Here is a 14599-nt window from a genome sequence, read left to right as displayed (position 1 = left end):
CACAACTAGTATATTTTGGTTAGTGGGTGTATATATGATCAAGTAGTTAAATAGTTGTGTTGTGCATGGGAGTCCAAAGGAGGGACAGGGACATGTCTGCATACCCTCTTTTTTTTTTAATGCCTCCAGAAACCCCATTCCGCTTGCAACGCTTTGCTGTCCAGCTCAATCAGGTCAATAATCTTTAAATGACATGACTGCCCTCTATTGGCATGCAAAGTGCATGAGGATATGCGAGACGTTGCCGCAGGAAGCCTCCTCTGTTCATGACGTATGAAGGTAAACATGGGCACACCGGAATGAATAGTGCAAGTTATGCGTGAAAAGACAGCTAAATGTGAGGTTCGAGGGAAGTTAAGGGGGCGATGTATAAGCCAAGACCCTTAACCCTAATGTTTATGACTAAAACACATCCACAGCCACACGCATGACAAACACACACGTGTTCACACAGCACTTCTGCTGGTAACAACTTAGCCAAGGTTAGCATGACTTAGCCCATGTTCCAACAAATCAGAAGTAAGACAAACTGAAACACACAGACGGATAGAGTTTCTCCATTTGTCGTTAAATGGTGTAAGATAGCAGCTAAAGTGAGCTACACAACCCGTTGCTAGGTAGCTAACGTTAGCTTGCCGTCAACGCACCAGCATATGTCGCGACATCATCAAGCTAACCTGGAGCTTTATTAGGTTACACCCCAAACTTTTCAGATGTATCGCAAGACAAACGCGTATAAAGTTAATGAAATTACCTGAATTGCCCTCGTTTTGCCACCACTCGTCACCCAAGTCGTCCCCCATTTTTCCTCAACTGGTAAACTCTCCAATCCAAATATACCGCTAAGACGGCGTGCTGGTGGTGTGTTCACCGGCGCCCCGTTAAAAACAACACTGTAAGGTTTTAAACGTCACCGTGACACAAAATTTGCTGAACAGAGAGGGCTGTGAGGACTTGTCGTTTAATTGAAGAAGAATATAGGGATATATTATTATGCTATCATAGACAATTATATAAACACACTTTGTGTTGACAAGTAATCTCATCTTTCCGATGTCAGGGAAGTAAACGTTACATACGTGCACTCTACAATATTCGCATCGTCTGATCTACTCTCATTAAAATGTAATATTTCCCTTTGCCATATGTCCTTAAGAATCTACCTAACATCACAGGAATTCAAGGTGCTTTTTCAAAACATCCCTTAGGGTTATATGTTTTTATAAGTAAAAAAAAAAAAAAATGCAGTATGCAGTATTACCTTTTGCATCAATAACAACTTACCCTGTAGGTGTCTGACTGGCTGCAAACTGTATCTGCGGCGTAAAACAATGTACAGCCAGAACTATCTTCATTCTGAAGATGAACAAAGGCATCCTGCAACAGATGGTATGCCTCCCACAGATCCTGATCTGGTAGTCTGAGGTTGCATAAAGAGACAGAAGCAGCTGAGGCTGCATAAATGCATGCGACTGTGACAAGTACTTCGGGATGCTCTGAAAAGTCTACCTGCTAAGAACCTTGAAAACCTGTGCAGAGGTGACACCGGATATTGATTTGACTCACGATTTTCCCCTGCTCTTTGCAGCAAGTTAAACAAAATTATTCATAGCATTTTTATTGAGTGTCCAGAGCTGTGTCAGAGAGTGTAGGTGTGTAAGTGTAGGTGCTCAAATTAATAATTAATAGGTGTTAAACATGTATTATTATACAATAATCAGAAATTAGGCAGTGTTACCATGCCTACCCCCATTTAAGTTTGTCTTCCTCACAAAATAAGGCTTTCGCACAGTCTTCTCTGTTGTTTCACCGCACAGGAAGCAGCTCAATGTATGTCACTGTCGTCACTGAAGGCTGCAAGAGTCAACCATTCAGCACACATTGCTGTTTCAAGATGGCAAGTTCGATAGATTTTCACGGATTAGGACTGTTGGGATGGATACATTTTACTTCTAAGTTGGAAAAATAATTAGTTTTACTTGCATACAACAGCCTCCTCTCTACATGCAAGTATCCCACCATAAAAGATTTCCATCAGCTGAAAAAAGACACATCACTTTGCTTGAGTTGCTTTTGTCCTCTCCGACATTTAATTAGGTGCTAGATAAAAGGCCCCCATACATTATATTTATGTTATAAACGTTGAATGCTAACCTTTTCACAAACGACACAGGCAATTTACAGGATAAACCCTCATTATTAATCACAAGGTGACGAGTCTGCAGAGGAAGACGGGAGCGACCCACTGTTCCAAGTCGGCGTTTCTACATCGCGCACGTTTGCAAAGCGCGTCTATCTTTGCGTCCTCTGTCATTACGGTTTGGAGTGGTGATCTTATTTTCCAACAAGAAAAGGAGAAAGAGAACGGGGAGGAAGATGAGTTTGGAAAAGTGCCCTCTTTCCTGCAGCTGTAGCAGAGAGGAGGGACGGGTCCTCTGGGAGTAATTGCATGCTTTTTTGTTTTTCTGTCAGAATAACACATTTCTGGCTGCTCGAGACTATGAGACGTTTGATTAAAGCTCTGCCACAAAAAAAGAACAGACTGATTACTGTGGAAATTATAAAGGATTCAGAATGGGTTATACTGTGTAACCCGCAAAAAGGGGGGAAGAAAAACAAATAAAGAGAGAGGAAGGATGCAGTCAACACATCATGCTAAGGTCTGCCAACTTTCAGGGAGGACAATGGTCCCTAAATGGCAGCTTTGTGTGTAATTAAGAATCATTCCTGTAAAACACTGGGCTCTTCCTCATTTGTCATTCTCTCTGTTCATTATTTGGCTGCATTTCCACAAGGAACAATGTGCTGCAAAGTAGCACAAACCTTTTTTTTTTTTTTTCTAGGCCCCAGAGAAACTTGGAGGGATTACCTGTATGCTGAAATATAAAAAGCCTTTGTGGCAAGCGTTGAATACATAGGAGGACTCGCATTGTAAAATCCTTAAAACAACGCGTGCCAAGCATTTTAACGTAAAGGAGAGGTCCAATAGATACAGTGGAAAAAAAAAAAAAATTAAATAAAAAAAGTCAAAGGAGGTCTTTTGAGGAAACGGCAATAATTCAGTTAGAGCATGCTCAAGTGTGTTTCCAATTTTCAAAAGCAAAATGTCCCGCTGTGTTATTTCTTGAGTCGTACATTAAAGTTCGTTTTGGAATCTGCTCATGTTTCCTTTCTTGTTGAAAGCCAGAGATGGAAACTACTCTTATATCTGCCTGTTAAAAATGAAGGAATCCCTAGGAGCTTATTAATGTGACCGCAGGAGATGTGTCTGGCAACAAAATAAACCCAAATTTTCCCAGTAAAACCTAAAACTTTTACCATTTGATTTTTGAAATGGCGCAAACAAACTACCTAAAAATGACAAGAATGAGTTTTGGAGGCTAGAGTTATTGTGTTTACATTCATACCGTTTCCAGAGGGCTTCATACCAAACTGTTTATGCTAATTATGCAGCGGCTGGTAAATCTCTCCATCCTTTGCAGTGTACAAGAGTCTTAAATCAGGTGTCTGTGGAGACATTCCTGTGCAGACACACCGGTAGCAATGCATTATACATTAACCAGCAATAACTGTTTGCCTGAGTTGAAGAGGGGAGCAGCTGTAGCGACGGAGTTAAAAATGTCACTATGGTTCAATGAATTCAAATCTATACTGAGCGGCCACTTTATTAGGTACACCGGTTCAATTTGTGTCAACACAAATAGCTAATCAGCCAGTCACGTGGCTGCAGTTCAGTGCATTTAGGCATGTAGAGGTGATCAAGACAACCTGATGAAGTTCAAACCGAGCATCAGAATGGGGAAAAAAGGTGATTTAAGTGACTTTGAAAGTGGTATGATTGTTGGTGCCAGACGGGCTGGTCTAAGTGTTTCAGAAACTGCTGATCTACTGGGAATTTCACCCACAACCATCTCTAGGGTTTAAAGACAATATCGTCTCAAACTGGTTTCTTGAACATGACCCTGAGTTCACTGTATTCAAATGGCCTCCACAGTCACCAGATCTCAAACCAATAGAGAACCTTTGGGATCCCGTTGTGGAACGGGAGATTCGCATCATAGATGTGCAGCAGACAGATCTGCAGCAACTGTCTCCGACCAAAACCTCTGAGGAATGTTTCCAACACCTTGTTGAAAGAATGAAAGAATTATTGAGGCAGTTCTGACGGCAAAAGGGGGTCCAACCTTTTACAAGCAGGATGGCTAATAAAGTGTGATGGAACTCTCCGTTCAGATGTAGGATTAAGCGTGGTTTATAGCTCTGCAGGACATAGACGGTGTTACCTACACACTTGAGCTCATCAGTCTAATTTTAGTTTCTCCTTCCTGCTTCAGTTTCAACAACGACAACTGAAGCTTTTACTAAAATCTCACCCAAGATGAGTCATACATCCTCAGTTAATCTTTCCTCAATCAATTCGAAAATTGCAGAGATGGAGAAACAGCCGGAAACACTGAAGTGGAAACATGCTACCACCCAGCGGACCAATCACATTGATTGTGACTCCATGATGTGCCGTTTGAGTCTAAAGAAGGAAGTCATCATCGGGTAAAGGCAAAAGTGGATTTTTCCTAATTGGACAGAGCTGAAAGAAGAGACAAAGGGAAGGGGCTGTAGACTGTAGGAGTATATTATACGGATGCATGAACAGTGTTACTGTAGTCCCACTACCATCCGGGGGAAGACACGCTTTGCTCAGTGGCTTTAAGAAACGGGCTATGTGTTAACCTGCTTATGCTTAATTTCATATGCAATGAAAGTTAAGTCAATCTTCTAACCCTAAAGCCAGATTTTCTGCTACAGATCTGAGCTGTAGCTCGGTGGGAACGCACACTTTGCCAGTACGAGCCTATGTTCTGGGAGGCTGCAAGAATGACGTGTGCGTAATGTGTTGGTGGGTAGTTATCATATGATTAGCATTGCAGAATATGCCAAAACGTGGCCATCTGCGGGCCCAAACATTTGCCCAGATTTTTGACAGGGGCCCAAACAGTTGCTCAGTTTGCCTGATGGAGCGCCTCTGCCTGCACCATAGCCGAACGTGCACCACGCTGGAAACGTAGCTGGATGTCAGGATGATGCATACCACAACAGCTGTGGCTGCTCTGAAATGCATTTTCGAGCACACTAAAAGTAACTGCTCTTCAAATGTTATTGACTTTATCTCCAAGATGAGCTGCTCTGTTCCAATCACCATTAGCAGAAGTGATAACAGATGACCTCAAAACAGCTGATGGGCTGCAGACTACCACTGTGATGGGGTGATTACAGAATGATGCTGACACACCAGCACACGAGTATAAACGGCTCCACCTACGTAGCCCACTTGTAGCTATTAACTAAATTAATATAGGGCTGGGTACACTCTGGACTATCGCTGGGCTAACACAGAGACAAACAACCATTTGGACTCACACTCACACCTAGGGGCAATTTAGAATCACCAATCCACCTAACAAGCATGTCTTTGGAGGAGGGAGGAAACCGGAGTACCCGAAATAAAACCCACACAGACACAGGGAGAACGTGCAAAGTATATAACATAGTAAATTTAGGATGCAACAAAATATCCAAATAAAGATGAGAAAAGTGTAAAAAGTTATCAGAATCCCAAAAACCAAAAACGGAAGATGAATGTTATTGTAATTAAAAGCAGGCAGCTGTCTCTTCGGGCCTCTGTGATTGCACACTGCGGAGCACTGGTGTTAATGTGTTTATTTTGTTGTAAGCAGCTGTTCCTCCACTTTCTCATTTTAATGATCACAAGGAGAGGAAGTGTTATTTCTGGTTGCCGTCCTCTTCTCTTTTACTGAGTTGTTTTTTTTTTTGTTTTGTTTTGTTTTTTTTTTTTCCTCCTGCTGATCACGGAGAAAGAGAAGAGGGACAAAGCAAGTGCGGACGCAAAGTAATTATGGCTTTGAAAAGTTCAGTGCTTATTACCACACCATCGACAAAGGCATCCATTTCCTACCTGTTGTCAAGCTGCACATTTCCAGTGATAATAACAGACCGTCTATTCTTTACCTAAGATTTGCGCTACGACTGTTTTAAGTTATTCTCCTTTTTCATCATTCATTCAGTTTTTGTTACCATTTCCACACACACACACACACACACACACACACACACACACACACACACAAAGTAGCTAATAGATTACAATTGTTAGAAGGGACTCGCTTGTAATGGTCTATTTGCTTAATGGTGTCATAACCTTGCATAAACCCGAGGAGAATAATTTATTAAAGTGAAGCGCTCTTCATTTTTAAAAAACAAAAACGATGACTCGAATGAATATAAAATCAAGTAATGTCATGTCCGCATGCCACCGCCAGAACAAGGGAGGGAGGGGGGGGTCAGCAAGTTAGTCGGTGGCTTGACAGCCATTTTGCAGCCGAGTAAAAATAAACAGCAAGCGACCTTGAGCTTTCCAAACCTTCACCACACATGACCCACGCAGAGTTACAACTGTATTTATGAGCATCTGGCTGAGACTGGCCTGCATGGAAAATGATTTCTAAAACATTTGGCAAATACTAATTTGTTGCTTTCTCTTCCTGTTTTTGTGAGTTTGTTTCAATAGGAAAAGATGAGGAACCCTTTAGATCAACAGATGTCTAACACCGGACATATTTCACGATGTCAAACGTCGCACGTGCTCCGATCTTCCTGTGTCTGCGTATTACATCTCTACATGACAGGAGAGCTCTGTCCGAGTTTGGTCACGTGTTTGTGGCCACAGATGGGATAAACAAGTGAATGTTCTCCTGTACATGTGTCAGGAGAGGGGGGGTGAGAGGTAAGACAGAAGGCATCTCAGAGCAGGGATCGCTATCCCGAAGGTCCCGGTTTCTGTCAACCTCGCCAACTGTCCGACCACATGGATCCGAGCTGCTGCGCCCGGAGGGAGTTTGAAGCCCAAACACGCACTGCACAGTGTACCGGAAAGAAAGAGTCAGCGACTTAGAGGTTACAGAATGACGTGACGTCCAACTCAAGCCTCAAACGAAGGTGCTGGGATTTCAAAACACGAGAGGTTCAGGGTTGTTAGACAGAGACTTGTAGACCTTTTCAAAGACATGATATCACCACTCATGACAAGTTTTGAGCTGTTTGTGTTGCTCACGTGACCAAATCCAAATAAATGATAAACCTAGCATAGAGTCTATTCCTCTGTTTGAGATTTAAAATGCAAACTCCACTAGTGTCAGTGTTTGCAGCCAAAGGGACAAAGACTTGTTTTTCCCTTTTTTAATTTTAATTAGCCGGGAGTTTAGACTCTGGCGAGATGGTGACAGCCGCAGCCAAATGAAACTAGAAACACGCTACTACCAAGCGGAACAATCACGGCTCTTGCGGTCTACGTCGCTGCGACGCGCAGCTACATTTCCGAGGAGATGCACATCAAGCTACAGTGTTTTGCCCTTTTTTAATTAGCCGGGAGTTAGACTCTAGCGAGGTGGCGACAGTTACAGCAAACTGCGCTGACCTTCCAAAATGCACTTTAGAAGTGTGCGTCTGTAAAAGTCTGAAAGTTTGAAAATGAAAGAAATTAGGTGAAGAATTAAAGAGAAGTGAGTGTACAAACCTCTTTAACACCAATCACCATAAATGTCTACAAATGTTATCTTCCTGTATATTGTAGTTTCATCCTTATTTCAATGCTTTTATGGCTTTGTATGTAATTTTGTTGAATTACCTCTTGATTAATTCCTTTTTTTTTTTTTAGTCTAAAACATAGGTCTTCAACAGGGGGTTCGCAACCCCTAGGGGGTCCACGGAGGTGCTGCAGGGGGGTCGCAAAATCTTGATTGATTGGTTGATTAGACATTTTCATATTTTTTTAATTTTCCCCCACAAATTTAATTTTTTTTTAAATACACATTAACATGAATCCAACACATTTCACTAAAGGGATAAAGAATAGCTTAATATTAAATGCAAAATGATAATAATAATGTTTATTTATAACTAGCACTAGGCCAAGTTTAAGAATATTTTATCCTGTTTTTCTTGCGCAAGACAATAAAGGTATGCCGTGAAAACTTTAACAATCCATTATAATTAGTATAAAAAAAGGCCTTTGTTCTCAAAGGATGATGCATTTGAATGCTTAAAAGTGTTATTGTGTTGTTTGTAGCAGATGCAACAGAATATCAGTCCTCGCGTGTGAGACCTCTTGAGTGCATGGACACAGCTTGTTGATGCCAAAGTGTGGGAAGAGTGACAGGACGCCTTGTCCCCGTTCTAATTATGGTAAGAGTGATTGTTGTTTGCTGCAGAAGTGATGGCGTGAAAGGGCTGAGGGCCAGCTGCACAGCTGGGAGATTAGTGACACATACATATTTTTGCTTCGACACATACATCACCGAGTGAGCACAGAGGAGCAGAACAAGGTGAGAGGGGACTCGTGGGTGATGCACCTGTCAAATAAGACCTTGCTACCTGTGTGCCGCTATGTGACCCGGCAGAGGAAGGTCGGGGCAGTTGGAATATGAACAAACACCTGTGTTCTCAGATAAATGAGATCTAAGAGACAAGGCTGCTAATGAACTCTCTACCGCTAATTGTAAAGGATGTAATGTTATATTCACCGGCCTGTCACAAAAACACAAAACAGGACATGAATACATAAATTAATTAAATATCACTTTTCAATAAATCCTTTGTCTATTTTTTACGATTATTATTTCGATAAACCTTCAAATTAATTGCCGTTCACCATTACCTCGAGTGAGCTTTTTGTGTATTTTTCTGTGATAAAAGTTTTGTAGCGGGTTGCCACAATTATACTGCACTAATGAAATCTGATGTACAAAACAACAATCGCACTCGCCCTCGCGCTCAGATCAGATGCAGTGTCAGACAGACGCCCGGCCGTAAACACTAACAGCGTGACTTGATGCATTTCAGGAGCAACAAATCCACCGCGCAGTGTGTTAAAGCTCATTGTCAGACTCTCAGTAGCCGTCAATAGCAATTGCTCAGGAACTCAGTGTGAATGTTATTGAATTAAACTGAGGGCTTGAAAAGACCAAATGTCTGCTTCTATTGATTGTTTGTCAACAATGGAGAGTTGACATTTACACAAATCCGACTCGCTGCATTGTTACAGATTTCAGAAATCATGTTCCTCGTTGCGAAACTCTTCACCCGTGTATCGCGGTCGGAAAGTTGGGATGTAGTGCATTAGCTCGTGCTGTTTGAACACAGCTACTGGCAAAAACATTTTAACATCAACTTTCCTCTGAAATATTAACTGTGCCCACAAAGTTGTTGTAGCGCACAAGAAGATGATGAAACCACAAACTGTGCTAATGGAATGAAATGGTGTATTTCTCCTGTCTCATAAGGGGGTGCAGTCATAGGTGTAACTTTACAACTTAGTAACAGAGCTACAAGGCGATTAAAAAATTAAGCTAGCTTGTAGAAACCATCATTTGTTCATTTATTACTTGTTGTAATTCTTTGTAAAAGAGGTTTTCACGGTTTATTGCTCACAATTTTCTATAGTGTTACCTCACAAAGCTTAGGTAACACTATAGAAAAGTAGAAAACTGTCTAAATTTCATGTTCCATTTTGGAGGAGATCTCAAGTCATATTTACTCCAAGCAGTAGCAGTAGCGAAGGTGGACTGTGTTATGATGCCAGTGTGAATCTTACAACCAGCCACAGACAAATGACCGACCGCTGGTTTGGTGTGTCATGGTACAGAGTAGAGGCTAAATCATGTGATACTGAGTCAGGAAATTATAATTAAGTGCAGCATCTAATTTGTTTCTAATTTGGCTTATTGAACAGTTTTTTTCCCCATACAGACAAACAACAGTATCAAACTAAATAATAGTAAATAAATAAAAAGAGGGGACTGCAATTGTTGCTAAAGCAGACTATAGCATATGCAGAGGAGCTCAATGCTCCTTCAGAGCCTTGAAATGTCTTAACTGAAGCAGTGAGTGAGAAGTTTCTCAAGCTTTAAGTTGAAGAGCGCTTCCTTGATCATGGGTTAGGGGGGCGGGCAAACCTTCAACCAAACCACATTAGTCACCGGGCTAGCATGCTAGAAAACACCGCTACTAACATAGTTGCTGCGGGTGAGTCACTTTCAGGGGGAGTGCCAAAAATGTCCGACAATGGACTTGGAGAGATGATCTGAACTTGAGCCTGAAGTGTCAAAAACATCCTCTCTCAAATTTTCACCAAATTATTGCAAGACCAAACCATATGAGTGTGATTGTTGGGGGGGCTGACAGAAGTATAAATTCTGGCTAGTTTAGCATTTGTAAAGTGAATTTTATGAATTAAACCATGTCGTGCACATATACCCCCACTTGCCACTTTATTAGATACACATGTTCAATTGCTTGTTAACACAAATATCTAATCAGCCAATCACATGGCTGTAATTCAATGCATTTAGGCATGTAGAGGTGATCAAGACAACTTGATGAAGTTCAGACCGAGCATCAGAATGGGGGATTTAAGTGACTTTGAACGTGGTATGGTTGTTGGTGTCAGACGGGCTGGTCTGAGTATTTCAGAAACTTGTTCTGAAGCAGAAGACCACACCGGGTGCCACTCCTGTCAGCTAAGAAAAGGAAACTGAGACTACAGTTCACACAGGCTCAACAAAACTGGACAATAGAAGATTGGAAAAGCGTTGCCTAGTCTCGATTTTAGCTGTGACATTCAGATGGCAGTGTCAGAATTTGCCGTAAACAACATGAAAGCATGGATCCATCCTGCCTTGTATTAAAGGTTCAGGCTGCTGGTGGTGGTTTAATGGTGTGGAGGATATTTTCTTTGGGTCCCTTGGAACAAACTGAGCATGGTTTAAATGCCACAGCCTACCTGAGTATTGCTGCTGACCATGTCCATCCCTGTTGAGCGTAGACAAAGAGTGAACTAAGTTCAAGGCAGCATGCCATTGCTGGTCTGTTAGCTTCATACTAAGCTCATCCTCCCACGCACTCCTCACCAACACAAGAGACTTCAAGGTGGCTGGCCACAAAGAGTTATACAGCATGGAAATACGTTTTCTTTGACAGAGGCCGACTGATAAGATCTAAAGTTTTGGGATGACAATTTGCGAAGTGAGTGAAGAGTTGCAGATGAGATGAGAGTTTGGTATATTTATGTGACAATCCTACAAAGTATATATAAAAAAGCCATTTTCATATAACTCACTGATACTGGTATTACCATTATCAGGCCAGATTTTGAACAACGGGTCCAGGTTTCTGGGTTTAAAAGCTGGATTTTTGAACACTGGTGTCAGAACAGTTCCTCCAGATCTGGGCCCAAATTCTTCATGTGGTGAAAACAATGGGATTCACAACAAAAAGCCAAAGAGGCTTTATGTTAGGAACGTAAAATGGAGCCCAGTGAGTGGGGAGAACCTATTTTTTCTAGGTGCACCCAGGCAAGTGAGAGTTTTTTTTTGCACAATAGCTGCCCAGTAGTACCGTCTCAGATTAAGGAGCACCAAGCCACCATCACTCTTACGAGACTGTAAAATCTCTTTACGAATTCTTGCCGGTTTATTGCAACATCTAATTTCTGAGCCGTGTCTGTTTGGAGGGAAACTATTTACGCCAGTGCATTTATTTGAAAGATATACTTACATATTTCAGGTTAAAGTTTGACCCCAGTAAACACATCAAAAAATACTGAGCGCTGCTTTTTTAAAAGATCGTCCGTGGGTGGTTAGCAGCTCCATTTAATCAATTATTCAAGGTCTAAAGGTGTCAAATTACGCAGTTTGACCAAAAAAAGCAGAAATTAGAGGAAAAGCATGATGTATTAATACAAATTCATGTAGCAAAGCTTTCTTCTTAGCGCTCCCCTCTCGCATTAATCGCCTCATGGCTGCTCTTCTTCATCGTGATCCTCTGGAGGTATTTCGGACCGAAGCAGCTAACTATACGTAACGAATTCAAAGCAGCAGCTCAGCTCGACAGAGCGGTGAAATATTAATAATGCGTCGATGCATCAGTATCTAATAACGTCATAATAAATCAGTGGGTCCATTTAACCCTTGCTGTGCTGCTATTTTCTCTCCGTCTACCACTCGAGCTGCTCGTGCTCATTTGGATCAAGCAACGTGATTATGGGCGACTGTTTCCCCAACGTCACCGGTAAAGTTTTCCAATTTATTAAAAAGCAGCAATGGGCTGGAAAATATACATTTAACACTTTTTTGCAAATCTTTGCCATGTGAAAGCCAGAAGGAGATGGCACAAAATACATTTACAATTTTTTTGTGTTTAATCAGTAACCTTACACCAGTAATTCTTCAACAGCAACCCATTTACGAGTCTTAAAAACGTCTGTATAATTAATTCCTCGGTTGGATAATTACCGTTAATCATGAAAAAAAACTTACATGCTAACGACTGCCTCTTTTACCCCGCCCCCTAATCCTGCACTATATACTTGTATGTAAATAAGTAATCACTCATGAATGCATAAGCTCCATGAGACACGTGGGGGATGACAAGACCGGGAATGAAAGAACGAGGAGAAGAAGTCAAGGGAGCCCGAGAGGGAGGAGAGAGATTGGCTGTGAGCAAAGCATCGAGAGGGCCAAGTCAGGATGTCCCGCAGGTCATGAATAAAAGACGAAAAAGAATAATTTGGACGTTTCTCGGTCTGGTACAGAACGTCACAGTGCAGATTTGAAGGAGATTACAGACTCCGAATTGCTCCTTTCTTTCTCCTTCTGTCTTTTTCTTTTCTTAACGTACGTATTTTTCCATCACGCCACAGCGCGATCAGAGCATTAATACGTTTTGTACTGTAGGTGCAGTCACCACGGGGGAATTTGCATGGTGCAAATTAGGTTGGATCGCATCCTTCGAGAAGCTATTAGCCCCTTCTGTAAACGTAAGATGCCGGCGTGCGTCCTCCACTATGAAATCATGTGCTCTTCATCAGAAAAGGAAAAGCCCGACTCTCATGCAGCATGTGCACAAATGCGCTAATTTCCTTGGCAAAAACAAAATGCTGACATGAAGGATGCTATTAGACGTTGCCGCCTTCATGCCCTGCATAGAGTAGAGGAGACCAGCTTGTTTCTTTACACTTAGTTCAATAACCCAGCGTGAACGAGCGTGAGCAGAGGTTCATTCTCTGATGTAGGTGGAGATAGTGGCTGTGAGGGACCACGCTGTGGTTTCTAAAAAGATGCCTGGAGGAAGATTTGTCTTGTCAATGTTCTCTGCAGGTCCTCACAGCCCATTACCATTTTATTTATCACCATCAGCTCTTGCTCGGCTGCTTCCATTGATAACAAATTGATGTATTTGTCCATAATTGTGGGGAGATGGGAGAACCTGTACAGATACAGATATCTGCAATATGCTAATTCAGAGGGGCAGTTACTGAGCGCTACACTTTACCTGCGCGAAAATATTCAGAGTATTATCTTAAACGTCTGCATTGAAATGTGGCGTGTCATGTATTTCCACATGAGCTGATTCCCGCAAGCTCCCGCGGTTGGGAGGGGAAGAATTTAACAAGTAGCTACACAAAAGATTTTATTATTCGGCTGTTCCGCTGTCGGCGGCGATAAGAACATGAAAAGCACACCGCCAGCAGAATCTAACCAGAAATAGTGCAACGTCTACATAGTTTTGTGAAAAATAAAAAATAAAGCCAGCTCGGAGCCTCCCACACCAGCTCTTAAATGACGTTTGCCTCATTTAATCTTCAGCAAGAGGGAAATTACTTTACGTAACCTCAGATGCCATTTGATGATCTCCTGTTATGACGTATCCCTGTGGAAAGCCCCGCTATTAAGAGCGTATTTATTGTTGCACTCAGCCAATTATATAATATAGTGGTTCATGTTGGCTTTTTTTCTTTTTTTTTCGCGGTTTATTGATTTCATTCTGCTAATTTTACACATGCAAACCACTTAGTGAGTGAAAACAACTGTATTTTTGTACTGTTGTGGCTCTGGAGGGAGTTTTCAGAGGAGTGAAGAATGTGTGCTTCTTCTGCACCACTTATTATTAGAAGCTTATCTTAACAGACTTAAAGCGTTTACTTTATGAGCGACTTTATTTAGCTTTGACTTCTGATGTCTAATTCAGGTGAAGATTCAGGTTCAGGAAACTTTATTTGTACCCGGGGGATCAATTTAAGGCACATGTGAGCAGCATGGGTCTGGAGCAAATATCAGAATAATACACTTTTTTTGGAAAGTTTCAAACATTTATGGCATAGTACGTACAAAAAACTATGCCATAAATGTACAAAGAGAATAAAATGCAAAAGTAAATTGCAGGAAATGTTATTGCAGAGGTGATGTGGGTAATAAATAGCAATGCATATTAACAGCTGCAGGAAAAAAATGCTTAAAAAATAAGAAGGTGCTTGAATAATTTCCTACATTGCTAATTCTACATGTTTTATCTGCACTCTCCAGTCAGCTGGTTTGTGAACTTGTCTCGTGTGGAGCCTTTAAAAGACAGAAAACTTTGTCAATCCGAGTTGTGTCGATGTCAACCCAGGATTCAGGCTTCCTGCTTCTCCACCAGCTCTTCTAAACAGGCGTTACTGTACGCGAGGTTTAATATCAATATTTGGATCAGA

The 14599-nt window shown here is 41.6% G+C and overlaps 1 protein-coding gene across 2 annotated transcripts in view; it reads right to left on the bottom strand.

Annotated features, from left to right (window-relative positions):
• The window catches only part of cmss1 (cms1 ribosomal small subunit homolog), a 28784-nt gene extending 27907 nt beyond the window's left edge, over positions 1 to 877 (bottom strand). The window contains exon 1 of one of the 2 annotated variants that reach the window (XM_047601942.1): positions 755 to 877. In XM_047601942.1, coding sequence (XP_047457898.1) covers positions 755 to 803 — 49 coding nt within the window. In that variant the 5' untranslated portion in view covers positions 804 to 877. The remainder of the gene's footprint in view (positions 1 to 754) is intronic. The other variant, XM_047601943.1, reaches the window with a different exon arrangement.
• Positions 878 to 14599: the final 13722 nt, after the last annotated feature.

Source organism: Mugil cephalus, chromosome 12, assembly GCF_022458985.1.
Source record: "Mugil cephalus isolate CIBA_MC_2020 chromosome 12, CIBA_Mcephalus_1.1, whole genome shotgun sequence".
Classification (NCBI taxonomy): Eukaryota; Metazoa; Chordata; class Actinopteri; order Mugiliformes; family Mugilidae; genus Mugil; species Mugil cephalus.
Note: the sequence above shows the minus strand (reverse complement) of the source record. Positions and strands in the feature narration are given on the sequence as shown.